The sequence below is a fragment of the Lipotes vexillifer genome, unplaced genomic scaffold, assembly GCF_000442215.2.
Source record: "Lipotes vexillifer unplaced genomic scaffold, Lipotes_vexillifer_v1.1 scaffold862, whole genome shotgun sequence".
NCBI lineage: Eukaryota > Metazoa > Chordata > Mammalia > Artiodactyla > Lipotidae > Lipotes > Lipotes vexillifer.
Window position 1 is genome coordinate 661,854 of NW_006786873.1, and position 27,766 is coordinate 689,619.

General features: G+C 53.1%; 5 protein-coding genes across 13 annotated transcripts in view; 3 read left to right on the forward strand and 2 right to left on the reverse strand.

The window, feature by feature from the left end:
• The window catches only part of CSNK2B (casein kinase 2 beta), a 4,491-nt gene extending 514 nt beyond the window's left edge, over nt 1-3,977 (reverse strand). The window contains exons 1-6 of one of the 2 annotated variants that reach the window (XM_007459561.1): nt 3,640-3,977; nt 2,952-3,034; nt 2,128-2,230; nt 1,456-1,571; nt 932-1,007; nt 595-784 (exon numbers count right to left, since the gene is read on the reverse strand). In XM_007459561.1, coding sequence (XP_007459623.1) covers nt 595-784; nt 932-1,007; nt 1,456-1,571; nt 2,128-2,230; nt 2,952-3,023 — 557 coding nt within the window. In that variant the 5' untranslated portion in view covers nt 3,024-3,034; nt 3,640-3,977. Of the gene's footprint in view, nt 1-594; nt 785-931; nt 1,008-1,455; nt 1,572-2,127; nt 2,231-2,951; nt 3,035-3,359; nt 3,451-3,639 lie in introns of those variants that run through there. The other variant, XM_007459560.1, reaches the window with a different exon arrangement.
• Nucleotides 3,978-4,086: 109 nt separating this feature from the next.
• GPANK1 (G-patch domain and ankyrin repeats 1) lies at nt 4,087-7,419 on the forward strand. 2 transcript variants are annotated; one of them, XM_007459563.1, is made up of 4 exons: nt 4,087-4,302; nt 4,820-5,040; nt 5,315-6,028; nt 6,793-7,412. In XM_007459563.1, the coding sequence occupies exons 3-4, from the start codon at nt 5,418-5,420 to the stop codon at nt 7,235-7,237; spliced, it is 1,056 nt and encodes a 351-aa protein (XP_007459625.1). In that variant the 5' UTR covers nt 4,087-4,302; nt 4,820-5,040; nt 5,315-5,417; the 3' UTR covers nt 7,238-7,412. The 2 variants fall into 2 exon arrangements, with proteins under 2 accessions (XP_007459625.1, XP_007459626.1); XM_007459564.1 differs by having other exon boundaries at nt 4,113-4,302; nt 5,312-6,028; nt 6,793-7,419.
• A 1,643-nt stretch (nt 7,420-9,062) lies between these two features.
• On the forward strand, nt 9,063-10,494 carry CUNH6orf47 (chromosome unknown C6orf47 homolog). The gene has a single exon (XM_007459565.1). It carries the CDS (start codon nt 9,306-9,308, stop codon nt 10,197-10,199), a length of 894 nt encoding a protein of 297 aa, XP_007459627.1. The 5' UTR covers nt 9,063-9,305; the 3' UTR covers nt 10,200-10,494.
• A 954-nt stretch (nt 10,495-11,448) lies between these two features.
• Nucleotides 11,449-16,098, reverse strand: APOM (apolipoprotein M). Of its 3 annotated transcripts, XM_007459571.1 has the most exons (7): nt 13,664-13,686; nt 13,365-13,503; nt 12,828-12,982; nt 12,465-12,538; nt 12,273-12,371; nt 11,996-12,094; nt 11,449-11,591 (listed from the first exon to the last, which is right to left on the reverse strand). In XM_007459571.1, exons 1-7 carry the CDS (start codon nt 13,684-13,686, stop codon nt 11,566-11,568), a joined length of 615 nt encoding a protein of 204 aa, XP_007459633.1. In that variant the 3' UTR covers nt 11,449-11,565. The 3 variants fall into 3 exon arrangements, with proteins under 3 accessions (XP_007459633.1, XP_007459635.1, XP_007459634.1); XM_007459573.1 differs by lacking the exons at nt 13,365-13,503; nt 13,664-13,686 and adding an exon at nt 15,967-16,098; XM_007459572.1 differs by lacking the exon at nt 13,664-13,686 and having other exon boundaries at nt 13,365-13,568.
• On the forward strand, nt 15,816-26,856 carry BAG6 (BAG cochaperone 6). Of its 5 annotated transcripts, none has more exons than XM_007459567.1 (25): nt 15,816-16,114; nt 16,756-16,876; nt 17,910-18,027; nt 18,141-18,337; nt 18,574-18,627; nt 18,788-18,862; nt 19,477-19,715; nt 20,227-20,356; nt 20,845-21,042; nt 21,260-21,512; nt 21,862-21,939; nt 22,281-22,393; nt 22,502-22,589; nt 22,795-23,078; nt 23,480-23,777; nt 23,936-24,105; nt 24,301-24,354; nt 24,466-24,568; nt 24,660-24,784; nt 24,957-25,103; nt 25,204-25,263; nt 25,374-25,517; nt 25,599-25,706; nt 26,230-26,376; nt 26,671-26,856. In XM_007459567.1, exons 2-25 carry the CDS (start codon nt 16,769-16,771, stop codon nt 26,764-26,766), a joined length of 3,387 nt encoding a protein of 1,128 aa, XP_007459629.1. In that variant the 5' UTR covers nt 15,816-16,114; nt 16,756-16,768; the 3' UTR covers nt 26,767-26,856. The 5 variants fall into 5 exon arrangements, with proteins under 5 accessions (XP_007459629.1, XP_007459628.1, XP_007459631.1 ...); XM_007459566.1 differs by having other exon boundaries at nt 15,816-16,091; XM_007459569.1 differs by lacking the exon at nt 26,230-26,376 and having other exon boundaries at nt 15,816-16,091.
• The last annotated feature ends 910 nt before the right edge of the window (nt 26,857-27,766 follow it).

Genomic DNA, 27,766 nt, shown 5'->3' on the forward strand with positions numbered 1-27,766 from the left:
GCCGAGCTTTCCTGCCTCCCCACCCCGGCTCCTTCATGGGCCTGCTCAGTACTGAAGGGCAGTGGTTCCCAAACTTCTTCTCTCAAGAACATGTGGAAATTTATTTTAAATATCCATTAAAACTCAAATTCTAGGACGTACACATGTGTACACACGCACAAGCACACACATCAGTAATTGTTTCAATATAAAGCTGAACTTTCCTTCTCTACACAAGAGTAAAAATGATACTCCAGGAAGATAAACCACACTTGAACCGTGGCTCTGAGGACTTCCTGGAAGAAGGTTGAACACCCAAGATGGCAACAAGGATAGCTACTGTTTAAATGTTGCTTCAAGTGACAAACATTACTTTAAGCGATTCATACATTTAAAAACACACTGTCAGGCATGTCACTATCCCCACTTCATGGATAACGGAACTGAGGCATAGATGATCACACAACTTTCCCAAGGTCACTCACCAGGGAAAAGCCCTGGCTTTGGGAGAAGCAGGTGTCAAGAACGGACCATGCCCTGTCCTTGTCCTCCCTTCTTTCTGGGGGATCCCGGCCCTTTCCTTTGACCCTTGGTGACTCTGTCCCTGCTCCCCACCTGGGCACAAACTGGTTGGCGGGCCTCTTGGGCCGGTACTCGGGGTGCACCATGAAGAGCATGTGAGGGAAACCGGTGCCGAAGTAGGCGCCATCCGTGTGGTGGTGCCTCGATGACTTGGGTGTGTACACGTCCATGCACTTGGGGCAGTAGAGCTTCACCATGGCCTCACCTGGGATGTCCGAAAGGCCTGGGAGACAGCCAGACTCAGCAGGCCAGGTAACCCAAGCCTGCCCAACCTCCCTCCTGGACTCAGGCCCCAACTTGCTGAGCCCCAACTCCTTCCCAGTGGACCTGCCATTTTATGTGGCCCTTCTTTCCCTTTTCCAACACTCACCGATGGGAAGCATTGGCTGGTTCTCACAGTACACACGGGGACAGTAGCCAAAGTCTCCCTGCTGGTACTTTTCCAACTGCAGTGAATAAAATGGAAGGGGTTGCTGGATAGGTATGAAGAGAAGAGGCAACCCCCTCCTCAGCCCAACCCACATCACTCTGTCCCCAACTCCTCCTGTCTCTCGCTGTCCAGAGGCCCCTTTTCTGGCTCAGATGGGCCCTCAAGACTCCTCTGCTTCCCTTCCTCCAGTTAGGCAGGCTGCAGACCACCAGAGCCATTCGCTGCTTATTCTCTGAGGAAGAGGCGGTCTACAACTTCCTGCCCAAGGTCACATCTCCCTCCCTGAAAACACCCCCTTTAGCACACCCTCAATCAGGTTTTAATCCCTAAGCCTAGGTTCTGGGGTTTATTTCCCTCTTCTAAGCTAGATTCCTTGACAAGGTTGAAACAAGTGACTTCTTGCTGCAGGAAACTGTTTCCCTTGTTGCCTGCGAAGGAGCCAAGTGGGAGTAGAGAGGCCTCACCATCTGGGCGATGCCACGGTTGGTGAGGATATAGCGGGCGTGGATCAATCCATAGAGCATTTCAGCTGCCTGCTCAATCAGGTCACTCTGGTTGGGGTTGTCTTCCAGCTCCTCATCTGAAACATGGCCCCAACCAAATGCAACCACTTGTCTTACAGCTATTTTAGGTGCCCTGCCCACCCCCAGGGGCTGCTGGCTACTCAGTTAGCCCAGCACCCAACTCTGAGCCTCATCCCACCCACGGCCTGGGCATTTGACCCAGAAACCTGGGCCTCTGACCCTTCCACCAACCCAAGGCAGCTCTGCCTTCTTTCCATCCCTCTCAGCCTCTGCTCCCTTCTCTCCCTCGATACATAAACGCAAAGATGTCTCCACAGAAGACAAAACTCTAGCCTGGAAGGTGCAAGGCAGGGAAAAGCAGCAGAAAATAAGACTCATGGAAAAACGGGCATTATGGAATAGTGCTAAGTTAACAGGATCAGAGTATGGGAACGAGCGGTGTAAGTCACAAAACTAAGCAAGAGTGAGGTAGGGAATCAAAATGAAGTAGAGGACTCTGGGTTAAGGGGGTCAGAGAACCAAAAGGAAATTCAGAAATTCAAGAAGCAGATAAACAGGATTTGAAAAGGAAAAAAAGCATACACACACAAAACAACCCTGAGGGTGTCTCACCAGGCTCCAGGTCCAAGATCATGTCTAAAGCTTGTCGATAGTGAGGCACCTGCTCATTGAGTCCAGTGAGATTGAATTTGTCCTGGATATAATCTTCATCCACCTGTCAGGACATGAATTCAAAAGGAAACCCATAGCAGAATCCTCAGCTTTGACCTGGGCAAGTTGCTCCAACTGGTGCCTTATCCTCAACACAACTGCTTCTGTTCCCTTTGTTCCGCACTCCCAACTCAGCAGAAGTACTTGAGTCTCTCTCCCCAGCTCACGTGTACTGCCCACCCATAAAAGCTTCGGATTTTCTTTTCCAAGGATAAACAGGTACAGCAAGCCCCGTCTTAGAGAGACATTCCTTTCATGATCCTTGTTCCTATTCCTGCGTCCCATCTCAGTTTTGGCCTCTCCTTAGGGCCAGCTGGTTCTCTGAGGAAGGTGGAGGCTCAACAGCTTGGATTCTGAAGGCAGTTACAATCCCTTATGTTAACACACAGCTTTGCACGTTACAAAACATTTTAGTAGGAACTATTTTAACCCTAACAGCCACAAAAAATAGGTACTACCAGTACCACTGTGGTAATAGAAAAGAAAATACACAGGTTGACATGTCCAACGTTATACTGCTGGAGAATGTCAGGGCTGACTTGGGGCCCCAGTCTCGCCCCTTCACCACAAGTTAGTGAGGGAGTTACTAAGGGGACTCTTCTTTGAGGAGAAAGAGTTTTTTTGTAAGCCTGTTAAAAAAGTGTATGGAAGCTGAATATATGGGAGAATGTTTTATATAACCAGATTATATTTGGAGATGGGTAGGGGGTTTGAAAAGAACTCACTTCACAGAAGAATTCATTGCCACGAAGCCCACAGAACCAGGAAATCCAGGACACCTCCTCTGAGCTGCTCATCTTCACGTCAGCTAAAGAAAGAGGAGTGTAAGGGTAAGCTCTCCCTCCCTGCCTCTGATATCCTCCCTCCTTCCACACTTTGCCCTCCAACCATGCAAGAATTTGGGGCAACCCTTTCTTAAAGGATCCGAACCTGGAGCACATCTCTCTAGCTCCTCTTATTCACATCTCGGCCCCTTTTCTCTGAGACTAAATAAATTCTTTGGGATCCCACCACTTGTGAGAAACCGACAGGTCTTGACCACCAGTCCTACCCACATCCCTGACGCTCCCGAAGGCCAGGCCCCTCTCTCTTCCGTGTCAACTCCGGCAGGGCCCGCGGCTCAGGCTCCCTACCCGCGCAGGTCTCCGCGTGTTCCCGGCCCCATTCCCAAGGGTTCCGAAGTTTATCCTTTCCAAGCAAGAACCAAGCCCCTCCTTTTCTCATGGCCTGGGGGTGGCCCTCAGGTCCCTTTCATGGGAGTCCCCACATCCCGCCTCCATCCTTTTGGCCACCTCTCCCTCCTTCGGTGCCGGACCAGGTCACTTCCTTCCCCACCCCCATATCAAGGCGGGGAGACCCCATGTGCCGCGCCCAGGGACAGGGGACACGGCGCGGGGACGACCCCAGACTCACCGACTGGACGGGGACTGGGACCGGGGGACGGGGGGGGGAAAGGGGAGTTTCTGCTTCCAAGGAACCGCGAGGACCGCTGCAACGCAGGTCGCGGACAAGACCGCGGTAGGCGAAGTGGGGTGGGGGGGCGGGGAGTGGAAATTGGGGAGGGTGGGGAAGAGGGCAACGCGCAAGTGCTTAGCGTCGGGAGCCGCGATGGACGCCGGGAAATGGAGTCCCCGGTAGGGAGAAACTGGCGAAACTAGGGAAAGCTGAACTACGAATCCCAGGATGACCCGCGCACGACCCTGGTGTCGCAAGGCCCCTGAGGGAGACGCTCGGGGGCGGGGCGCAGCAAGGGGCTGCTAGGCTCAACCGGAAGCGGAAAGTCAGTATCGCGTTCTGGGCCAGGGAGCCTGGGAAATATAGTCGTGTGATTCTCGGAACCGTGGGGTCGAGGAGGGCGGGGAGAGGAACAGGGCTGCTCGTGTCGTTTCCTGTCACTCTCCTCACACAGCGAGCCTCAGGCCCCGGTGCGGCTACGCTTCCCAGGGCATTGACCTCATCCGCTCCAGCCAGCCTGGTCCTTATCGCCTGTCGGGCTCCTTTCCCGAGTCAGCCCGCCAAGGAGACCCCCGAAGGGGCCCATGCTTCACCCCGGGGTTTGGGCTCCGGAGGCGGGAGGTGAGGCCGGGTTCCGTGCTGACGGACCTGGGTAGGGTGTACTGGGCTGAACTGAACGGCGACAGAACCAGGACGGCCCCGTGCGCTAACCTGAGGTGGCGCCAGCCATTCTGCTGCTTGTTCCCTTGTACTTCTGCATTTCCTCTTAGAGCTTGAACCGGGCTGCTGCAGGCGCCAAGTGTGACCTTCGAACCCTGGTCAGAGTAATGGTGAGGGGCTGTGAGACGTTATTTCTTTTCACGGTTTCTGGGCATTCTCCACCTCAGGGCCTTTCTTAACCCCGAGAATGGTTTCCCAGGGACAGAAAATGAGCTCCGAGCGGGGGCCACCTTGAGGGAGGCGAAGGGTATTGTGGGGGCGTTATGTAAAAGCAGTACACCAACCGACGGATCCTTCTCTGTCCTCGCGCTACTTGGGCACGTGCTGCTTTGCGGTATGCTATTGGAACGATTCCAAGGCGGGAAACAGCCCCGGCGCTTGCGCGCGCCTGCGCCCTCGAGTAATTGTCCCCCTCAAGCCACGCATGCGTCTTTGTATCGTGTGACTCTGTCGATTCCTTTGCTTAGAGTAGTGCCATTTTGCAGTACGGAAGCTACAAAACAACACAGACGGGAACCTCTCCCTTAAATCTGCTTCCGGCTTCCGGAGAAGTGTCAAGTCTGTTTTTGTTTGAGAAGACGTTACCCGAAATAGGATCGAGGAAGATTTAAAGAGCCAGGTTGATTGTTTTTCTTAACGGTATGTCTTACGCGGTGGTAAAGTAGCCTCAGAGAAGCTATTATTTATTGTTGATGAGGGTGGGAGTGGGGGCGGAGCGCAGGACCTCTGGGCAGCTGTCTTATGGAGACTTCTTTGTTAACCTTTACTAAGGGGCATGGTCTGTTACTGTAGGATTTCCTGTTTTTCCATATGATTTATGGTCCTCAGGCCCTGCAGGGTCCTAGGTTGTGGAGTCACTTTTGGGTTAGGAGGGGATTTTTGACGCTAAGGATACTTTTCCTTCTCCCAGCAGGTGTCTGGAGGTGACTCTGGTCACTGCAGGACCACCAGGGGCTTGGCTTCCTCGTCTCATCCTCCCCCTGCCTAGTCTCATTTTCCCAGATCTTCCAAAAGCCATGTCCGCGGCCACCCTCATTAACTTTACCCGAGCCACCGACCCCAGTGATCTCTGGAAAGATGGGCAGTTGCAGTCACAGCCTGAAGAGCGGAAGCCCACCCTGGATGGGGCTGCAGCCCGGGCTTTCTACGAAGCCTTGACTGGGGATGAGAGCAGCACTCGTGAACCCCAGAGGGCTCAGCCTGAGTCTGCCAGTAAGAGAAAGAGGAAGAGAAGAAGAATGATGAAGGAAGCTGCAGCAGGAGTATCAGGAGGACATGGACAAAGGAGATCCCTTGGGGCAGAGGACAAGATGACCCACCGGATACTGAGGGCAGCCCAGGAGGGGGATGTGGCAAAACTAAAAAGACTGTTGGATCCCCATGAGGAAGGGGGAGCTGGGGGGAATATTAACGCTCGAGATGCTTTCTGGTGGACCCCCCTGATGTGTGCGGCCCGAGCAGGCCAGGGGGCAGCTGTGCGCTATCTCCTGGGCCGTGGGGCTGCCTGGGTGGGGGTCTGCGAGCTGGGTGGCAGGGATGCTGCTCAGCTGGCAGAAGAAGCGGGCTTCCCTGAGGTGGCCCGCATGGTCAGAGAGAGCCCCAGAGAGACGAGGAGTCCAGAGAACTGGTGAGAGGAAGCCTTATCTTCCGTTGTGTTCTTTCCTTCCTAGCTACTCCACACTAGAGGCCCCAGAACAGAGCTGGAGGGTTGGTTCTCTTCCCTGTCCTCTAGTGTAGGCTAGTAAGGCAGTCTGGTTACAGACATGAGCTCCCTGGGTTTATTTTTTTGTATTTAAAAAATTTATATATTTATTTACTTTTTAGTTTTTAATTTTGTATTTTATTTTTTTGTTGAAGCATAGTTCACGTATAATACTATATAAATTACAGCTATACAATATTAGTGATTCACAATTTTTAAAGGTTACAGCCCATTTAAAGTCATTATAAAAATGCTTGCTATATTCCCGTGTTTACCCACTCCCTGGGTTTAAATCCTGACTACTTACTTGGGCAAGCAACCTAATGTCTATGTGCATCAGTTTCCTCATCTAAGAAATGGGGCAATAAGAGCACCTTTCTCAAAGGGTTGTTAGTAGTAAATGGGTTAATATATGTAAAGTGCTAGAATAGTACTTGTAGCATAGTAAGCACTATACAAACATTAGCTTTAGTAATTATTATTAATCCTCCCTCACCCAAGAGCCTTGTGAGGCCTTTTAACCTTCTCTTCTCCCAGCTGTTCCCCTTTGGGTCCCTCGTTGCTAAGTGGGGAGGAAGGCAATTTGTTCCTCAGCAGAAATACTGGAAGGACCCTGTCCCACCCTGCCACCCACCTCTGAGGCCTAAACCCTTGCGCTTCCCTTAACCCTTTCTTTCTTTTCTCTGCAGGTCCCGATCCCCCTCCCCCCAGTACTGTGAGGCTTGTGATGCCCACTTCCAAGACTCTAACCACCGTACCTCCACTGCTCACCTGCTGTCATTGTCCCAGGATCTCCGGCCCCGCAACCTGCCCCTTGGGGTGCCTACCTCCAGCCCAGGCTTCAGGCTGCTGCTGAGGGGGGGCTGGGAGCCTGGAATGGGACTGGGACCCCGGGGCGAGGGCCGTGCCAGTCCCATCCCCACTGTCCTCAAGAGGGACCAGGAAGGATTAGGCTACAGATCAGCACCCCAACCCCGAGTTACACATTTCCCAGCTCGGGATACACGGGCAGTGGCTGGGAGGGAGAGAGCCCCTAGGGTGACCACACTGAACCGGAAGGAGGAGAGAAGGCAGGAGGAGAAGGATAGGGCTTGGGAGCGGGATCTGAGGACATACATGAACCTTGAGTTCTGACCTTGGCAAGTTCTGACCCTGGTCTGCTGCTGAAGTCTGAACTTGGGCCCCTGACCTAGGCACTTGGGCTTCTACTTCCTGGGGCCTGCCCAGGTTCCAGACCTTCAGGTTTTGATCGGTGGACTCTGCCTTTGGGAGAAAACAGGCTGAGAGTTGAGAAATAAATGAAGCTTTTTCGCCTCTTTGGTGTTTTATTCACTTTTCTGGAAGCTGTTGCAGGGAAGCCAAACAGGCTGGGGGCCACATGAAATTCTACCTGAGCCAGAAGAGGCAGCAGCTCTGCTAGGTGGTATGATAGGGTCACCTCCCTGCCAGTCTGGTTCGCTTCTAGTCCCAGCCACTGCCCAGAGTGCCCCACCTATTTTTTCAATCCCTGAACCAGGAATTGCCCATCTCTGTGCAAGTCTAACTTCCCTCAGAAGGCATCCCCTGCCCACTCCATCCCTTGCCCACTCAATTCAATCACTGATTTCACAAAGTTCACATACTATGTGCTAAGAATAGGGAGTAAGAGACTTTCCCAGTCGTCAGGTTGCTCACAGCTGGAGGAGACAGGATGTGATCAAATAAAATGCATGGTGATAGAGGAGGTCAGGGAAGGCTCAGAGGTGATGAGAGTGGGTAGGGTCTTGCAGGAAGAGGCCAGTGTGATAGGAGGGCCTAAGATTATGCATCCTGTAGGCTATTAGCTGAAACTGGGACCAGAACTCTGGCCTCCCAAATATACACTTTAAGCCAAGGTTCTTCATTTTGATACCTGAAAATTCCTGAGGGCAGGAAGCACATCCTATTTGTCTACACTTGTCCTTCCCACATTTCCTCTCCCGCTCCTCCCTTGTGCTGCTCATACTAGGTGCCAGGCATATGAAGCGCTCACTGTCGTCAAATCCAAGAGGTAAAATACGTGCATGGAGGAGCAAGGAAGGGCTACTCAAGTCCCAAGCCTCCTCTCAGCTTTCTTTTCCGGAAAATCCTTTCATGAGGTCATGAACAAGAAAAGGGGACTAAAGGGGGCCGGCGAGTTTAAGGGAACACTGGCGTCACGGGGGCTCTAGACGAAAAGGGAAAGCTGGGTTTACATTCAGGCGTTGGGTCCCCGTTATCTTGACTCTGCGCCCCGCGGTACAGCCAGGTGCGCACTGATGGCGCGTAGAAGCAGCGCGGGCGCGGGGCGGTGGTGGATAGGCAGGGTCCGCCCCGCGAGCTGCGGGCTCCGCCTCCGCCTGTCCCTCTAGTCCCGGTGCAGCTGCTTCCGGGCTTTGCGGCTCCGGGCGGATCCGCGAGGCCGCGGCCCGGACGCTGGGCCCGGGAGGGGCTGCAGCGCCTGGACGCCTGGCTCTCCAGGCAGGCCCTCGCTTTGCCTCGCAACCGGGATCTCCGAGGACATCTCCGGCCTGACCTCGCGGAGACCGAGTCTCAGCTGCGTGCTCAGGGGCCGGTGGGGCCACTTTATAGGGTTCATAGCCCTCTGAATCAAGGGACGAAGGTTGCTGGCTGGAGTTTGCCGGATACCTCTTCCCTCACTCACCTAACAGGAGACTTCTTCCTGAGCTGCCTTAGGGCAGCAGTTCAGGACTCTCCCGCTCCGGAGCACCTAGGACCCAGGGCCACCTTCCTTCCTTCCTTCCTTCTTGGATGGAGAACCTCCTCCCCAGTTTCTGGGGCACCTTGGGGCGTAGGCTTGGTGAGTGAAACTTGGGGTGCTGCCTGCTGGGAAAGAAACCTGGAAAACAGGGAGGACACTGTGGGGGTGACCCAGGCTTTGTCAGATCCTGAGACTTTTGGAATCTTGTGTGCTGGGTGGTGGTGGTGAATGAACTTGGATGTGCCTTCCTTTACCTCAAAACTGTAAAGGAAACAAGCCGCTTGACACACTTGAGGCTGCATGACCATCCAGGGAAGTGGGGAGCCACTTCTGAATTCAGAGTAGGACTCACCAGGAGATACCTGTTCTTCTGAGCCTGAACAGACTGTGGCTTCTGAGGAAACCCTCAGCCCCCAAACCTGAGAGTCTAAGCAGTGCCAGGAAGCAGCCCCAGAATTTGGGGGCTCATTACACACCCCAACCATGTTCCTGCGACAGCTTGGTGGCTGGCTACCTCGCCCCTGGGGCCGCTGGAAATCAACGAGGCCTGACCTGCCCGCCCCAGAACCCAGACGGATGGACAGCTCCTCTGAGAATTCAGGGAGTGACTGGGACAGTGCCCCAGAAACCATGGGAGATCTGGGGCCTCCCAAGACCAAGGACTCAGGTGCACAGAGGAGCTCTGGGGCTGCTCCAGAACCAAGCAGGGAGTCCCAAGTTGAGCAACTGGGGTGCAAAAGAATGGATTCTCTCAAGTGGGACGAGACTGTCTCTAGCACTCAAGAGTCTGGGAGATTGGAGGCTGGAGAGACCATTCCCAAACTAGGATGGGATCCTGTGGACTCAGGTGGCACCAGGAAGCCTGGTGTGTCCCCTGAAGAGGGACTGAGCCCCCCTGGGCCTGAAGCCCCAGCGGAGAAGCCTGGCCAGCATCAGAAGCTGCTGGGCTGGCTGCGGGGGGAAACAGGTGGGGGAGCAGGGGCTCCCTACCAGTACCTGGGGGACCCAGAGGAGTGTCTGCAGATCTCCACCAACCTGACCCTGCACCTGCTGGAGCTCCTGGCCTCAGCCCTGCTAGGGCTGTGCTCAAGGCCCTTGCGGGCAGCCTTGGACGCACTGGGCCTGCGTGGACCGCTGGGCCTCTGGCTGCATGGGCTACTGTCCTTCCTGGCTGCCCTGCATGGGCTCCATGCCGTGCTGAGCCTACTTACCGCTCACCCCCTGCACTTTGCCTGCCTCTTTGGTCTTCTACAGGCCCTGGTGCTGGCTGTCAGCCTCCGGGAGCCCAGTGGGGATGGGGAGGCCACTGACTTGGAGGGCGAGAAGTTGGGGAGGGAGGGTGAGGAGCAGAGGGGAGACCCAGGAAAGAGGCTGTGACCACGGGGTGGGGTGTGGCCCAGCGTCCCACCCTCAGTGGGTTGGGAGCAAGGGTGAAGATAGTGTGGGGGCACAATCCACATTGTAAGCACAGGGACCTCAGGGATGGGGCAGAAACCCCAGAGTATGAGGGCACAGAGGCCCCGCCCCCCTTCACACACAGGAGAGTTGTTTAGGGTGTCTGTGTTTATGGACAGTGGGGGCATTGGCCTTGAATTCACCAGCTGTTGTTAATTTTTGCTTTTACATTTCTCCCACTTCCAGTTTTTTTTTTTCCCACCTCCGCTTTTTAAAAACCAAAAAAAAAAAAAAAAAAAAACCCAGAAACAAATCATATGTCCCTCAGTAATAGACTGGGTCATACAATTGTGGTGTTTTCATACAGTGGAATACTATACAAACGTAAGGGTAAGAAAAAGACAGCTTCATATGCAATATACATGAATCTCACAAACATTTTCTCTGGTTGCTCTCAAATATCTTTCTTTGTCTTTAGTTTTCAGAAATTTAATTATGACGTGTCTTTGGTTTGCTCAGCTTCTTGGATCTGTATGTGTATGTGTTTTGACAAATGTGAGAAGTTTTGGCTATTATTTCTTTTTTTTTTTTTTACATCTTTGTTGGAGTATAATTGGGCTATTATTTCTTTGAGTATGTTTTCAAACTTGCCCTCTATCTTCTCTCCTCCAGGACTCTGATGACACAAATATTAGATATTTCGTTATCATTCCATAGGTCACGGAATCTCTATTTTTTCCAGTCTATTTTCTCTTTGTTGTTGTTTAGATCATTTCTATCATGCTATATTTCAGTTCGCTGATTTTTTCCCTCTATCCCTCCATTCTGCTGTGAAAGAGTGGCACTGCTAGGTGGGTGGATTAGGGGGTCTGGATGGGGTTCCCACAGGTGATGGGGAGCCTGCAGGGGGGATCTGGGTGTTCCGAGGAGCCAGAGGGAATGGGGATGCTGCTGGCAGTGTAGGCAGGAGGGCCAGCTCAGAAGGGCTGGCAGCTCATAGGCAGTATGGGGAGCACTGGAGTTTGCAGACCCCACTGGGGGGTTGGCTTTGCTCACTCAGCAATAAACGTGTCACACCAAATCCTAAATACACCACTAAAAGTGAGAGTTACTGTCACTCAGTGTCCTTCCTGACGCCGTCCAGCTGGGGGCTTAGGTGGTAGAAGGTCCAGAGGGAGTACTGAAATGGGGGGAGTGGGACTGATGTTGGGAGACGAACCCCCAAATGAGATGAGGATTGAAAAATCATTTTTATTCTTGAAAGAGAGTTAAGAGTCTCCAGCTTCTCCCCCCACCACAATCTCAGTTCCTACTGTATCCATCTGGGGGGCACAGATGAAGCCACAGGTCAGTTACTGGACAGCTCACAGGTCTCTGGTGGGAGGAGGGAGAAAAAAAGAGGATGAAAACGAAGGAGACCCAGGGAGAGAGGCAAGGTTGATGGTAATGGCATGAGAAAGAATGCACTCCCTCCTTCCCCCATGTCAGAGAAGGGATCTCTGAGGCCTTTTATCCCTACAGACCTCTGCCCCCTCTGACCCTCTGCCCCTTTTATCCACTGCAAACTCAGAAACCTCTCTTGAGTATCCCAGAGCCCATCCTGGCTCCCTGTGGTGCCATCGCAGTCTGTGACACAAATGGAAGTGTCAACACAGCCAACGTGATGATGTTGGCCTTTGGCCATGCCCTCTGGTGACATCATTTGAGTCCCTTTCATCCAGCACTCACAGAAGACTTGGTGAGTCCTAGTTGTTTTCTGTGGGACTCTACCCCCTCACCTTGATTCCTGGGAGTCAGTAAGAAGGCCTTAAAGTCGAGGCAGGAGGTCAGGGACTGGAATTCCTCCACACACTTCTCCGGAGGGTGTGGTGAGCGATCTGGAAGAGCAAGGCAAGGCCCGTGAAAGCCTGTGCTTCTCAGCACCGCCCCTGCTGAGGCCCTCACGGGAGCACGCAGCCCTTCCTGGGATGACGTCACGGAGCGCAGAGAAAGGGGCTCTCTTGCCCCCCGGCTCCCGCTTCCCCCCCGCGCTTCCTGCCTGGCACCCTCACTCACTGTAGAGGAGGAAGCGCTGGTAACCCTGGCCTGTCTCTTTCAGCATGATTCCGCCTGGGCATGCACTGGAGAAGAGCTTGGTCTTCATGTCAGGGCGGCCTGTCAGGGTGGGTGGGGCAGGTGTGAGGACTGAGGTACAGAAGCAAGCAAGCCCAGGGGGCTTGAGGAGAGTGAGGGCTGGAGAGAACCAACCTTCGGTTCTGAGATCTGTGCTCCCCTCAGACAGGTGGTAGATCCATTTCCGGGGCGCACAGAGCCCATTTTTCCTGCAGAGGTGGTGGTGACAAGGAAGAAAGACTGAGTGACACCTCAACCACTCAGTACCAGCCTCTATTTATTCCATCTTATTCCCTCTTGAAGCCTGGCTGCCCTTGGGTTTCATGCTACCAAGGGATGGTTAGGTCCCTATCTCTCCGGAGGGAAACTAACAGAGCTGTTGAACTCTAGTGGACCAAGAATAATGGATATGCCAAAGAGCCCAGCTCTTTGTGGGTGGGTGCTCACACTTTAGGCAGAGACTGTACCTACTGCTGCCTCTGCCTCCTCACCACTCACGTGCGGATGGTAGCTCGAAGCTGGAGCTGCATGGGGGCAGAGCCCACGGCCATGTTGAAGACAATGTTATCCACAGGGTCAAAAGTCGCCAACTCCTCCTTGGTGGGAGCTGCCCCTGCGATAAAGTACCACCGGCCCAGGTGGGGCTCTGGGAACTGGAGAGACGACGAGGGGAGCAGAAGAAGGTGGGTCTCACTACAGAATCCATCCAACCTCTTCATCAGTCAGAATGACAATGCTTAGGGGTGAAGGTGTTGGCTGCCTTTTTCCAACTGAGGGTTGGATCCATGACAAGGAGTCATTAAATGACTTTTCCTCTTTGCCCCTCCTCAGTAAACCCCACCTCCCAATTCTACATGTCTTCACATTGATGGCCACAGTACTAATATTTTTTTTACTTCTTGCTTTCATCATCACAACACCCACACCCTCTTCCTCCCTTCCTTTCCCAGTGTGGCTTTTTGGTCATCCTAGGCCACTTCTCAAGGGCCCGCCAACCCCCAACCCGGCAAAGCTTCCCACATTCTCAGTCCATACCTCTTTCCCATCTAGTCCTTCAGTTGTCAGCTGACTGTGCTCAGGGCACTGGTAGATGGAGTTAAGGAGAATGCCATAGAGGTAGAGTAAAGCTGCCCAAATTTGGTGGAACATCTTCAGGCAGGAGGGAGCTGGGGGTCTGCGTGGAGTGGCTGGTGCCTTAACTGCTCTCCCCCTTGCCTCGTGGACTGGCTGCTCAGTCCACTCTGCTTCCAGCCCCCTTGCCTCGACCCTTGACCCTTTCACCTGCTAATGAGTAACTTCAACCTTGTTTTCCAACCCAAGCCTGGATTACTTACAGTGTTTGGGACTTGCTCCCCATCTTCTAAATGCAACTACTCCACAATACATCCTGGCATGTCCAGGGTCTCCCAGGAATTAAGAGAGCTGAGCCCTCCAGGTAGGCCTGTGGTCCTTCAACCCATATCTGAGCTGGGATATCTGCTGTGCTGTGCAGCACTGAAGAGAAGTGGATTGATTCTTTCATTCACTCACTTAGCAAACTGTTTTTGAGTTCCAGCTGTTGGTCAGGAACTGGCTAAGCCCTGGAAACATAACAATGAATAAGACACAGTCCCTGGCCTTGAAGAAGTCAGTCTACAGAAAACTAGCTGTATAAACAAATCATTGCAGTTCAACCTGGTAAGTGCTTTAGAACAGGTATGAACCAGGTGCTGGAGCATGGTGGATGGGAGGCTTTCTCTTTGAAGTTGTTAATTGGGGAAACTATATGTACACCCCCCAGAAAAGTTTGCTGACACATGAGTTCATTCACTCAATGTTTATAAGTAAAAGACTACATAATCTAGTGGTTAAAGAGAACAGACAGTGGTGTCAGGCAGAGTGGGTCCAAACCCTTAACTCTACTTATCTATCTTGGTTAACTTTATTAAACTTTATGCCTGTTTTTTCATCTGTAAAATGAGCAAATCATCCATCTCACAGGACTAAAAGAGCTAATGCACATAAAGCCCCTAGCAAAGGCCTGCACATAAGTCCAAAATAAATATTCGCTATAATTAATAGTAGTGTTTGTAAAGTACTTATTAGTCTCTGGTGGGTATTCTCAAGTAACAGAAGGTAGGGAAAGCATTGTCAAGAGACAGTCATTGGGTAGTGAGTGCCAAGTGGGTGGAGCAGTTAATGTAATGGAAGGTGTGGAGCTTCTTTTATAAATTGTTTATAACCCACAGACTGCCATAAAGGTTTGTTCTGAGAGCCAAGTGGGGGAGCAGTTAATGTAATGGAAGGTGTGGAGCTTCTTTTATAAATTGTTTATAACCCACAGACTGCCATAAAGGTTTGTTCTGAGAGGTGAGGCTTGCTATGGGCTTGCAATTTAGTTAAAAGAATAAACTTTGGATGATGTGTATATGAGGGTTCATTATTACTGTTTTGGAATAATGTTTGACATTTTTTATAAAAAAAACTAAAATACAAGTTATTGTGGCAGTAAAGTAGAAGTGATTGACCCAAGGGAGTCTGGTAGGCCTGAATTTGTCAGTTCTGCCACTTACATTCGCCTAGGTTTACTCACCTAGGTGTACTGTAAAGTGGATGTGATAGTTATCTCAGATGTTGAAAACCTTTTAAATCTGACAGTACGTGAAACCCTCAGCAAACTGGCTGGCACAGACTTGGGGCTCATGTACAGGTGCTTACTAGAACTCTTAATTGAAACAGTACTGGGACTTAGGTATAAACTACGAATCCCAGAAAGGATGGGCACCAGAGGCAGGCACACTGGCAGCAACGGGTCTGGCTGGAGTGGCAGCACCGCGGGACCCAGGCCCCTGCCCGAGGGGCTGGGGGAGAAGAGGACAGAGGGACGATAATCTCCCCGGACCTCCGGCCCGCAGAAGCCCTTAGGCGGGCTTCTTTTCAATTCCCCAGGGTCAGAGTCTTGTGTTTCGGTCCAGTGTAACTCTATTTGCTCCCAATTCCCAAACTCGGAGGCGTCCTTTTTTAGACAAAAGTTCTGAAAGGCAGTAAATCCTTAGCTGCTCCAAAACATGGCGTGTCCCCTCAGCCGCACACCGCCGGGGAAGAACATGGCGCCACAAAATGCCCACCGGGCAAAACCGAGGTCAAACCCAACGACGCCACCGCACGCAAATCAGCTCGAGAGCCACCTCCAACCGCCTATGGAAAGGGTGACTTCCGGAAGCGCCGAAGGAGTGGCGCAACGAGGAGGATGGTAAGAGGAAGACAGAATTCTAGGTGGCCAGGACAGTGCCGCCTCAAATTCTCTGCCGGCCAAGATTTTAACATAGATTAGCGAGGCACAATCCCCAGTCTCCAAACTCCAAGATCCATATAACTGTTCAAAGCCGCTCTCGAGGCAGTCGAAGAGTCCCACCTGATAATTTTTTTTCAGGCATTTATAGCGGCCACCACAACCCCCTACTCCTTAAGCGCGCGCACGTAACAAATGGACAGCGCCGGCGGAGGTGGGGAGATGCCTAAGTGTGTACGCATGCGTAGTGCGACGCACGCAAGCGCAGTACGGTCCCCGGGCGACGGCGGCGGCGGCGGCTCTTCGGGGTGCTCGGCTCCCTCCCATCTAGGCCGGCCCCGGTCCGTTTAGCCCCCAGGAACTCACTATTTGGGGCCGCGGACTTTCTTGTCGTGCCCCACAAAAGTAAAGCTTGGGGACCTGGGGGGAGCCGGAAGTACCGCCTCGCGTCCCCAAATACTGTCGGAAACGGAAGTGGCCATCGGAGGCAGGTTGGTGGAGGCCGGAAGTGACGGTACAGTGGGGAAGTCGGGGGCGGAGCTGCGGGGTTGTGGGGTGTGTGTGTGTTTGGTGTGTGGGGGGGTGTGTTTGGTTGTGTTGGTTGCGTCGCTCTGCTAGAGCACCGAGGGTAGGTGGAAGAGGGAGGCAGTCAGCTAGCAGAGCTGGCCCACCATGAGTGTCCATCATTTCGAGTCTGTGGCGACTTAGGCGGGTTCGATGGGCGTGGCGTGGCGTGGCGCGCGTGCGCGAAACCACTTTCTCCGCAGAGTCTGGCGCGACCCTCGGTCTCTCGTTGTCCCAGGGTTTGCCGACTTCTCGGGCCCTTGTCTTATCGCGACCAGTGATGACACTGGTCTTGTGTTTCCTTCCTTCTCTGCTTCCTAGCCCGACTGGCCCTCCCTTATTGTGATTGGCATCGTGGAGCCCCTCCCACCTGCCGTCCTCCAGCTCCCTGTGCCGTCGATCTCTTGCCCTTTGTGTTTCTCTCCCTGTGCCCCGGAATCTGAAGGGGAATGGGGGAGGGTGTGAGTGTGTGTGCCTGTGTGAGAGAAACTCTTTAGGTATTGGGGCGGAGTCTCTGGCCGGGGAGGCTTCCGGGTATATAAAAATCTGCTCTGGGCGACAGCGGACCTCCCTCATAACATTCTTCCTTAGAGAGTTGTCGACCATGGAGCCCAATGATAGTACCAGTACCACTATGGAGGAACCTGACAGCCTGGAGGTGCTGGTGAAGACCCTGGACTCTCAGACCCGGACCTTTATTGTGGGGGCCCAGGTGAGACCTCAGTACTCCTGGGAGACACCCATTAACTCTTCCTCTTATAGGTTCCTTATTCTGAGAGAAGAGCCTAATTTTCTGGTTTTCACATTTTCTTTCATTGTTTCCTTTGTTCATATTGTAGCCAGAACATTTTCTGATGTTTCCTCTTTGGTTTTTGTTGGGGAAGGCAGATTTTCTTTTGCCTTCCTCCACCTGGATAAAACTCAGTGCAGAGGGAAAGAAGGAAGGAGGAGTCTGTATTCCAACATCATAGATGAACCCCAGCCCAAAGGGAGAGACACGGCTCCTGCCTTTGGGAAAGGAAAGAGAACACACAGACCTAAAATACAAATGTGTCTTAAATACAAAAATTGGTGAGGTCTGTACTGTGTATTTAAAGGATAGAAATCAGATCCTGTAATGCTCATAATGCAGGTAGAGCTCTAATAGACAAAATTGTGAGGCGGTTGATTTATAGTTTTAAAACACGGTGTTACATGTATTTAAGGAAACCGTATAGGCTTGTGTGATTAGGTGTATGTAAACAGCTTGGTACTCCTCAAGAGTCAGTTGCCTAGTTAGGAAAAATGTTTTTCTGGCTTGCTCCTTTTTCTTTCTTCTTGCTTGAGTCTGCCTTCCTTAATCTGATTTTCTACTCCATCTTCTTTGTCACTGCTTTTATCTTTGAGATTACAGTGTTGGTATCGTTCTGTGTTTGGGGAGGGGTCACCGGTATCTTTAGACACACACATTCCTTTGGGAGCCAGGCAGAGAAGGAGAGAAGAGAATGTCAGTTGACTTTTCTGTTTTTCAACCCTGTAGTTTTGTCCTAGGTTTATAACCTGAAGTTCCTTATGTTTATTGTATGTATATTGACAGGTGTTGCCTTAGTTCAGGGCTTTGCACAATAATTACCTCACAATTAAGACAAGCAGGTAGTGATTTTATGATGGGATGGTTTTTACCCCTCACAAGTCGGTTGTCCCTCTGCTGTCCTTCCTTTTTCTTCCATTCCCTGATTCCTATTTATGTCTTGTCTTCCTTACAGATGAATGTAAAGGAGTTTAAGGAGCACATTGCTGCCTCTGTCAGCATCCCCTCTGAGAAACAGCGGCTTATCTACCAGGGGCGAGTTCTGCAGGATGATAAGAAGCTCCAGGAATACAGTAAGGGGGTGGGGGAGGCAGTTCAGAGCTGCTGCTGCTGTTCAGAGGGATGAGCTGAGGCCATGGGTTTACCTGATTGTACAATGTTTCGGTGTATATCTTTTTTTCTGCAGATGTTGGGGGAAAGGTTATCCACCTTGTGGAACGGGCTCCTCCTCAGACTCAGCTCCCTTCTGGAGCGTCTTCTGGAACAGGGTCTGCCTCAACCACCCATGGTGGGGGACCCCCACCTGGTACTCGGGGGCCTGGGGCCTCTGTTCATGACCGGAATGCCAACAGCTATGTCATGGTTGGAACCTTCAATCTTCCTGTAAGCTTGTGTTTCACATGGGAGGGTTTTTCTGGGGGTAGTTTTGGTTGTGGTAGCAGTCAAGAGCTTGTAAGACAGGCGTCTCAGTCTTTAGATTGGGTTTGGAGGGCCCTGTGGTCTGATGATGGCCTCAGTCTTTGAGGAGATAGGGTGTGGGGCTCCAGAGAATCAGTTGGAAGCACGGGGGCCTTAGTATTTGACTTCTCCCAGAACAACTTCCCTTACCCTTTCCCCAGAGTGACGGCTCTGCTGTGGATGTTCACATCAACATGGAACAGGCCCCGATTCAGGTATCACAGGGCCTGGGAGGGTCAGGGAAGGGGATCTGGGAGAAGGAGGCCATGAAGTGGGGGCGGATCTGGCTGAGGAGATGTCTGGGACCTGGTTTAATAGGTGGTGGAGCTTGTGGTTTATCTCAGACCTGTCCTGATCTTCTCTCTCCTGTTGTAGAGTGAGCCCCGAGTACGGCTGGTGATGGCTCAGCACATGATCAGGGATATACAAACCTTACTATCCCGGATGGAGGTGAGTGGGCAGGGCTGACTAGGGTCTGTCTGTCTCACCGTATCCTCCCTACCCCTTTTCTCTCAGCCTAGGGGTGGGGGCATGACTGGCCACATCCACTGGATTCTCCCCTCCTAATCTAGTCTCTTTGCAGTCTTCATTCTTTCGGGAAGAAAAAGTATCTTTGTGAGGCTGTTTTGTCCCTGCCAGTTCTCTAAGTATCGGGTATCTGGGCAGTTTGTTGCAGACTTGTCAGATAATTCTCATGGCATGTTTTTTCAGTTAAATACGGATTCCATGCTTTTCTATTCCTTGCTTATCATATTTGATACTGGGATGGCCTAATTTTATTAGTTTGCATTTGCAACCAGTGGCCTTTCCTTCTTTTATCTTGGACGTTAGGAAACCACAGGCCATACTTTTTGTTAGTAATTTGTTTGCAAGCATCATAGGTATTCATCACACATCTAACTTTTGTAAGTCTTAGGGAGTTGCTAGGGAGTCAGGTGCAGATGCAGAGCCCTGCCTTCAGGGAGCCGAGTTAGTGCATTCTCCACTCAGTCTGCTTTGACCTGAGTAATTTTCTGCTGCTGTCTCATTTTGCCTTTGGTGTCCTGACTCTTCCCCACTTTCAGTGCCGAGGGGGACCCCAAGCCCAGCAGAGTCAGGTGCCACCACAGACGCCAGCTGTGGCCTCGGAGCCAGTAGCCTTGAGCTCTCCAACATCAGAACCGGTCGAAAGTGAAGTGCCTCCTCGGGAGCCCATGGAGGCAGAAGAGGTGGAGGAGCGTGCCCCTGCCCAGAGCCCGGAGCTCTCCCCTTCTGGCCCAGCCCCAGCAGGCCCAACACCTGCCCCAGACACAAGCGCACCCAAGTGAGAGATGGAGGGAACCTTTTGGGGTAGGAGTGGGTTGGGGATTCTAACTGAAGTATGAGGACCAGGGAAGGTCTGATGGGAGAGGAAGGGTTGCTTAGGGGTTATACCTGTAGAGTTAGTGTTGAGGGGCAGGGAGGGGCTCCAGGGTAGGTAAATGGGGTTAGGCCTGGCCGCTGAGCCAGAAGCACTGGTCTCCCTGGGGCAAGGAAATCCAAGTGGTGCTTCCTGAGCCTGATCAAGATTCTCTCCTGAGTCCACACAGGCCCCGTCTGTTTTTTAGGGTTAGTGTTTTGCCATTGTAGGTACAGGATTGTGTGGTGGCGAGGGTGGAAGCAGTTTATTTTCCTCTTCCCATCTTCCCCTGGGTGAGGTTAAAGAACGGAAGCTCTGCTAGTTCAGGAAGGGATTGGGCCAGGGGTCTGGGAGGCCAGGAAGAGGTAAGGCAGATATGGTGAGGTTGGGAATCTGAGGGAAGCCTTGGCTCACTGCCCCTTGGGGTTGCCCACAGCCATCCTTCCCCTGCGGAGTATGTCGAAGTGCTTCAGGAGCTACAGCGGCTTGAGAGCCGCCTCCAGCCCTTCCTGCAGCGCTACTATGAGGTTCTGGGCGCCGCCGCCACTACAGACTACAATAACAATGTGAGCCCGCCCACCCCCTTGCCCAGTACTCCCCAGTGGGGCAGGGAGAAATGCAGATCACCCCTTCCCCCCGCAGAAAACACTGCCTTCGACAGAATAGCTGCTCTTTAGATTTGGAAGGAAGTGATCTTTTCCTCCGTGACAGAGAAGGAGGATCTTTTTCTCCCTGACAGCTTTATGATGGCCACTGTCACTGTCCTCTCATCCTCTTGATCCCCTCAGTGAATTATTTGGGAAGTTTATAAAGTAAGGGAGATTAGCAGGTGGTAACTGATTCACTGTAGGGCTTATTTTATCAGGAAGCTGTTAACGTGTATAAAGTAGAATTTACTTGCAAAGATGAGGTCTACACAGAAGCTTTTAACATGTACTTGAAGACGTAGAGGACGTGAGAACGTGATAGTTTCAAGAAGGTGCTGTTTTTGTTAGCGAGGTGGATTCTAGCCTAATGTTTTCCGCCTTTCTGTGTTTGGCCCCGGGGAGTACAGCAAGAGGGCCGTGAAGAGGACCAGCGCTTGATCAACTTGGTGGGGGAGAGCCTGCGGCTGCTGGGCAACACCTTTGTGGCGTTGTCTGACCTGCGTTGCAATCTGGCGTGTGCGCCGCCGCGTCACCTGCATGTGGTCCGGCCCATGTCTCACTACACCACCCCCATGGTGCTCCAGCAGGCAGCCATCCCCATCCAGGTGGGTCAGGGGAGTCTGGCCTGAGGGAGAATGGAGGGCTGTCAGTGGAACGATCCAGCATAGCTATTGGGCTCAAAAGAGGTTAGAAGGGGAGCATACTTTGGAAACATGGTGATGCAGGATGAAGGACCCTTTAGAAGTACAGTGTGTTGTGGGGTGCTCTGGGTTAGGCTCTGGTGTTTTTCTCACTTCTGCCCCATCCATCTCTATCGTCCAGATCAACGTGGGGACCACTGTGACCATGACGGGGAATGGGACCCGGCCCCCCCCGACTCCCAGTGCGGAGGCACCTCCCCCTGGTCCTGGGCAGGCCTCGTCCCTGGCCCCCTCTTCTACCACTGTCGAGTCTTTGACTGAGGGGACTCCCCTGCCAGGACCGGCTCCCCCACCGACCGCCAGCCACCCGAGGGTCATCCGGATTTCCCACCAGAGCGTGGAACCCGTGGTTATGATGCACATGAACATTCAAGGTGAGTTAGGAACAGTCGCTGGCAGAGAAGAGCAGCGTGATGTGGGAGGTGGGGTTGGCGCTGAGGTGTGAGGGCGCCAGGGTGGGGAAGGAGAGGCCAGGGCTGATGGCGGTGGCAGGGGGATCGAGCAGAAGCTCTTCTGGTGTGTGTGGGGAGGGGCAGGAAGAACTACTTGTTCTCAGAGAGCTGTTTGCATGGTGAAGGGAGCGTCTCCTCCTTGGCTAGATAGAGTGAAAGGCAGGCTTTGTGGTCGGGGGAGTGGAAGCCTGAAGTGCGCCGATTTCAGGAGGATACAGTCAGGCCTTGGCCCCGCCTGTCTCAGGGCCACTCTCTCTGTCTCCTTGCCCAGATTCTGGCACACAGCCCGGTGGAGTTCCGAGTGCTCCCACTGGCCCCCTAGGACCCCCTGGTCATGGCCAGACCCTGGGTAAGAGTGAGGGCATCAGAGCAGGCTGAGCTCTGGGTAGAGAAGGGGTAGGGCCAAGTGGGTGGGTTGGAGGGGGTCCAGGTTCAAGGTTACATCAGACCCACCCCCCAGGCTCCACCCACATCCAGCTGCCCTCCCTGCCCCCTGAGTTCACGCACGCCGTCGCCCACCAGATCACACATCAGGCCATGGTGGCAGCTGTTGCCTCCGCGGCCGCAGGTAATGACCTGAAAGGGGAAGCCTGGGAGGTGGGGCCTGGACCACGGTGGTGGGCATCATCCACTGGCAGGCCAGGGCCCGGCCCTCAGCCCTCTTCGGTCTCTCCCCTCTGCCACCCACAGGACAGCAGGTGCCAGGCTTCCCGACAGCTCCCACCCGGGTGGTGATTGCCCGGCCCACCCCTCCACAGGCTCGGCCTTCCCATCCTGGGGGGCCCCCAGTCTCGGGGGCTCTGGTGAGTAGGGGTGGGGGAGTTTCACTGGGGATGAGTGTGGGGAGAAAATTCTATGGTGGGGCATGGAGAGGCCAAGACTGAAAGCCTGCCTTTCTCCTCTCCCCTCAGCCGGGCGCTGGTCTGGGTACCAACGCCTCTTTAGCCCAGATGGTGAGTGGCCTCGTGGGGCAGCTTCTTATGCAGCCTGTTCTTGTGGGTGAGTACTTGTTCTTCCTCACTTCAAACTGCAGAGGTTTCCCTGGCTCTGAAGGCTGATGCTCCCTTCCCGGTCTCCTCACTGGCACTTCCCAGTTCTCTCCATATTCCTTTGTTCTTGCTTTCCTACTGCGAAGACCAGAATGGAGATGCTGTGGGGTCTTGATTTTCTTGAGATTTCAGCTTTCCTCTTTTGGCCCCTATAGCTCAGGGGACCCCAGGAATGGCTCCACCTCCAGCCCCTGCCACTGCGTCAGCCAGTGCCGGCACCACCAACACAGCTACCACAGCTGGCCCTGCCCCCGGGGGGCCTGCCCAGCCTCCACCTCCTCAACCCTCCGCCTCTGATCTTCAATTCTCTCAGCTCCTGGGGAACCTGCTGGGGCCTGCAGGGCCAGGGGCTGGAGGGCCTGGCATGGCTTCTCCCACCATTACTGTGGCGATGCCTGGTGTCCCTGCCTTTCTCCAGGGCATGACTGACTTCTTGCAGGTGAGTGGCTGGCTTGCTCCTCACTTCACCCTTCCTATGCCTGGGCCCAGCCAGGCACTGGAGTCTTGTTGCCATTATATTGCCACTTGGAAGGAAACTTGGGAATTTATTGACTCCGAACCCTTCATTTGGAGATGAGGAAAACAGGGCTTGGAGAGAGAAGCATAGTAATTTGGGTCACTGCTTTCTGACCTAACCCAATCAGAAGGAGAGAGGTAGCTGCTCAACCTGACTCTACTCTGGAGAAGCTACAGTGTGTATTCTTCTTTAAGGTGCAAAGACTGGAATAGAGCTCCACGTCTTCCAGACCCTTGTTGATTTGTGCCTTCCTGATGCCCTTTTATGCCCTTGTCCCCATTCTCACTTTGTCTCCTGTTCTTCCTTCCTTCTCTGTGGGGCAGGCGACACAAACAGCTGCTCCGCCACCTCCACCACCTCCGCCCCCACCCCCGCCTCCGGCCCCAGAACAGCAGACGGCGCCTCCACCAGGGTCCCCCTCTGGTGGCGCAGGGAGTCCTGGAGGCCTGGGTCCTGAGAGCCTGCCGCTGGAGTTTTTCACCTCGGTGGTGCAGGGTGTGCTGAGTTCCCTGCTGGGCTCCCTGGGGGCTCGGGCTGGCAGCAGTGAAAGTATCGCTGCTTTCATACAACGCCTCAGTGGATCCAGCAACATCTTTGAGCCTGGGGCTGATGGGGCTCTCGGTGAGCAAATGGGGGTGCCTTGGCCTTCTCTAGGGAGGGGCAACCAGGGGATGGTAGATGGCCTTTGTTAGGGGTATTGCCAAGGTGGGGTGAGGCTGATGGACTGGTGGGCAGGCCAGGTGGTAAAGGCCACTGCTCCCTTCTGCCCCTGTCCCTAGGATTCTTTGGGGCACTGCTCTCTCTTCTGTGCCAGAACTTCTCCATGGTGGATGTGGTGATGCTTCTCCACGGGCATTTCCAGCCACTGCAGCGGCTCCAGCCCCAGCTGCGATCTTTCTTCCACCAGCATTATCTGGGTGGCCAGGAGCCCACACCTGGTAACATCCGGGTAAATGAAGACCTTGGGCCCAGAACTCTTCTTCTCACCTCCAGTTCCTTATTCCTAACTTTGTCCGTTGCCTAAAGCTATGACTGCCCCAGCTCAAGCCCTGGGCTTGGTTGGGGAGGAGGGGGAAGTGTCTTGAGGGCTGTGGGACTTGGTTCTAAACTTGTGCTGTTCTCTTCCCCCCACACCGCCCCCCAGACGGCAACCCACACATTGATCACGGGGCTAGAAGAATACGTGCGGGAGAGTTTTGTGAGTAACCCTTCCCCATCCCCTCCTCTCCTGGCTCCGGTCAGGATAGCCCATAGCTCCCAGTCTCTCAGGGCTTCTGATTTGGGGGTCTTTGTGTGTTTTCTCTCTCAGTCTTTGGTGCAAGTTCAGCCAGGTGTGGACATCATCCGGACAAACCTGGAATTTCTCCAAGAGCAATTTAATAGCATTGCTGCTCATGTGATGCACTGCACAGGTCAGGGGCTCGCTGGGCCCAGGTGAATGGGGCATGTTGGATGCGCAGGGCTGCTGGGTGCCAGCATTCCGTCCTTATTTCTCACCCACAGACAGTGGATTTGGGGCCCGTTTGCTAGAGCTGTGTAACCAGGGCCTGTTTGAATGCCTGGCCCTGAACCTGCACTGCTTGGGGGGACAGCAGATGGAGCTTGCTGCTGTCATCAATGGCCGAATTGTAAGCATCACCCAGTCCCAGATTCCCAGCCTTTTGTTTCCTCAGGTTTCTGTTTTCTTTGGTATCCTGCAGTTTTCTTTTCTTTTTCTCAAAACGGCCATCCTTTACTGTTTGGTACCTTTTGAAAGCTGTTTGAGGGTTTTGTGTTCCAAGTCTGCTTTCTGCCCCCCAGCGTCGCATGTCTCGTGGAGTGAATCCGTCCTTGGTGAGCTGGCTCACCACTATGATGGGACTGAGGCTCCAGGTGGTACTGGAGCACATGCCTGTAGGCCCTGATGCCATTCTCAGATATGTTCGCAGGGTTGGTGATCCCCCCCAGGTAAGGGACCTGATGGGCTATGGGGTCAGGGGACTCGAAGGAACTGCAGAGATCTGAGAGGGCCTTTTGTGGTGGTCTCCTTCTCTGTCCTTTTGCACAGACGCTTCCTGAGGAGCCAATGGAAATTCAGGGATCAGAGAGAACTCCCCCTGAGCCTCAGGTACCAGGGAGAGGTCGAGGAGCCAGATAATGTGGAGTGGAGGGCTGGGGCTGGAAGGGCTGGAGGCTGAGAATTCTGAAGCTTGGGTCTTCCCACTGTCTGACTGCCAGCGGGAGAATGCTTCTCCAGCCCCTGGGACAACAGCAGAAGAGGCCATGTCCCGAGGTCCGCCTCCTGCTCCTGAGGGAGGCTCCCGAGATGAGCAGGATGGAGCTTCAGCCGAGACAGAACCTTGGGCAGCTGCAGTCCCCCCAGTGAGTGTCAGGAGGTGGGCCAGTGGGCTAAGGCAGCTGAAAGTTGTGGGAATGACTATTTTCTTCTCTTTCCCTCCCCAGGAATGGGTTCCTATTATCCAGCAGGACATTCACAGCCAGCGGAAGGTGAAACCGCAGCCCCCCCTGAGCGATGCCTACCTCAGTGGTATGCCTGCCAAGAGACGCAAGGTTGGTTTGCCTCTTCCCTGAGGATCCCTCTTTGTCCGAATTCCCCTGTTGTGCTTAGAGTCAAACTAATTAGAGCTGGAAAGAATCTTCCTAGTTTAGTCCCCTGAATTAATTGATGAGGAAACCTTTCTGGCTCAGACTTGCTCACGGTTGTTGCCCCACACTTTTACATTAGTCTGTTTGTCAGCAGTCCTTGTCATCCCTCAGTTGCCCAATCCCCATGTGACCAGGGCCCATCTTCGTTAAGGTGGGCTTCCTCTTGTGGACTAGTTAGCTGTGAATACTGGGTGGCTTGACCCATCCTGCTCTTGTTTTGAAGACCAAGTCCCGCACATTCAATGGTGTTTTTGGCCAGAGCCAAACAAAATTAGCAAGGCATTTCTGCTGTCAAAATTACACATGGACTGTTTCCCTTCTCTCCGCTAGCATGGAGACTCAGTGGTTGACTCATGGAAAGGGTGAGCTGGGTGGTGACATTGGATCTGATGTTGATCCTCTTTTCCCTTTCAACCCCATCCCCCAGACGATGCAGGGTGAGGGCCCCCAGCTGCTTCTCTCAGAGGCCGTGAGCCGGGCAGCTAAGGCAGCCGGAGCTCGGCCCCTGACGAGCCCCGAGAGCCTGAGCCGGGACCTGGAGGCACCAGAGGTTCAGGAGAGCTACAGGCAGCAGGTGCCCCCACCTTGAAGCAGCATAGGGATGGTCTAGTGGGAGGGATTGGGCTAGGGTCCATCTTCCCTGGATCCTTTCAGAGATGAACTGGTCAGTCTGGGGCTACCACTTGGTTTTAAAATGTTTTCCCCTAGGGGCATCTGGGAAGGCTCAGTGATGCCATATTGGGCTACTGGACAGTACATGGCTGGTGGGGAAATGTTAGCTCCTGAGGAGGGATGACTTCTGTGTGCTTGCTGGGATCCTAGGGGCTGGGCCAGTACCACTCCAACCTGCTTTGCTCTCTCTCTCTAGCTCCGGGCTGATATACAAAAGCGACTGCAGGAAGACCCTAACTACAGCCCCCAGCGCTTCCCTAATGCCCACAGGGCTTTTGCTGAGGATCCCTAGCTCTTTTCTCCATGGCCCTCCATCATCAGGGGACCATTTCTCCCCTCTTCCTTCACAGTATTTAAGAAATAAAGTCAGATTTTCCTGGCTCGCTCTTTTGGTCTCTAAATTGTCTTCGTTAAGTAGTCCAAGACCCTTAATCTTCTATGAAGTTGGTTTTATAAATTAATTCCCAGGAACCCACCTATACTAGACAGCTTTTAACATTTCACCACGAGCAGATGTGCAGTACGACGTTTTACTGTTCGTGCAGCACAAGTGTACAAGCCTGTTTTGAGGTCAGCCATTTTCAAGGAAAACTATATGAGATGAAAGAAACCTACATGGTTTAAAGAAACCTATATCCTAGTACATGCTAGGATAGGGCTCTCAAACCATTTAATTGCCAAGGAGCTGCAGACCTGTAGTCTCGACTAGCATGCAGTGATACCAGTGTAACTCAACCAAGTTTGACTATGGTAGAACTGGTCTACCCAGTTCAAGGAGCCCAACCAAGTTCAAGGAGCCCCAACCAAGTTCACGCTCTGTGCTTGAACACGTGTGACAGCTATAAAGGCACTTCCTTTCTTTGTAGACAGGACCAACGGGACATGTGGCTGCAAATTCTCTGCTGTCCCTTCCCCTTTTTAGCTAGTTCGTGCTGGGCAAATAGAATATGGCAGAAACCTAAGGCCAGGTTGTAAGCTTTGCAGCTTCTGCCCAGACCTCTTGGAACACACTGACTCAGGAAGGGACATTAAAAGGCCTTATATCTTGCCAGAGAAGCCATGCAGAGACAGTGGTTGACAACCCAATGGAGTTCTGCCTTCCAGATGTCCCACCATGGCCCCAGACATGTGAGCAAAAGCCCTATAGCACCAAGGAGCTCTCAGGTGCTGACTGACTGGTTACCAACCAGCCTCACTCACTGGCACAAGATGCCCAGGGGAGCCCAGCTCTAATTCCTGGCCCACAGAACTTTAAAGATATAACAAAAGTTTGTTCTGAGGTAGTTCTGTTA

Bases quoted from the DNA above. Each gene is read 5' to 3' on its own strand.
- GPANK1 (XM_007459563.1), top strand. From the start codon at position 5,418: ATGTCCGCGGCCACCCTCATTAACTTTACCCGAGCCACCGACCCCAGT. The intron at 6,029-6,792 runs GTGAGAGGAAGC...TTTTCTCTGCAG, and splicing joins ACGAGGAGTCCAGAGAACTG to GTCCCGATCCCCCTCCCCCC.
- CUNH6orf47 (XM_007459565.1), top strand. From the start codon at position 9,306: ATGTTCCTGCGACAGCTTGGTGGCTGGCTACCTCGCCCCTGGGGCCGC.
- APOM (XM_007459571.1), bottom strand. From the start codon at position 13,686: ATGGGGAGCAAGTCCCAAACACT. The intron at 12,983-13,364 runs GTATGGACTGAG...TCGTCTCTCCAG, and splicing joins AAGGACTAGATGGGAAAGAG to TTCCCAGAGCCCCACCTGGG. The intron at 12,095-12,272 runs GTGAGTGAGGGT...TTGCTCTTCCAG, and splicing joins CCAGCGCTTCCTCCTCTACA to ATCGCTCACCACACCCTCCG.
- BAG6 (XM_007459568.1), top strand. From the start codon at position 16,769: ATGGAGCCCAATGATAGTACCAGTACCACTATGGAGGAACCTGACAGC. The intron at 24,106-24,300 runs GTAAATGAAGAC...ACCGCCCCCCAG, and splicing joins CCACACCTGGTAACATCCGG to ACGGCAACCCACACATTGAT. The intron at 25,264-25,373 runs GTACCAGGGAGA...TCTGACTGCCAG, and splicing joins GAACTCCCCCTGAGCCTCAG to CGGGAGAATGCTTCTCCAGC.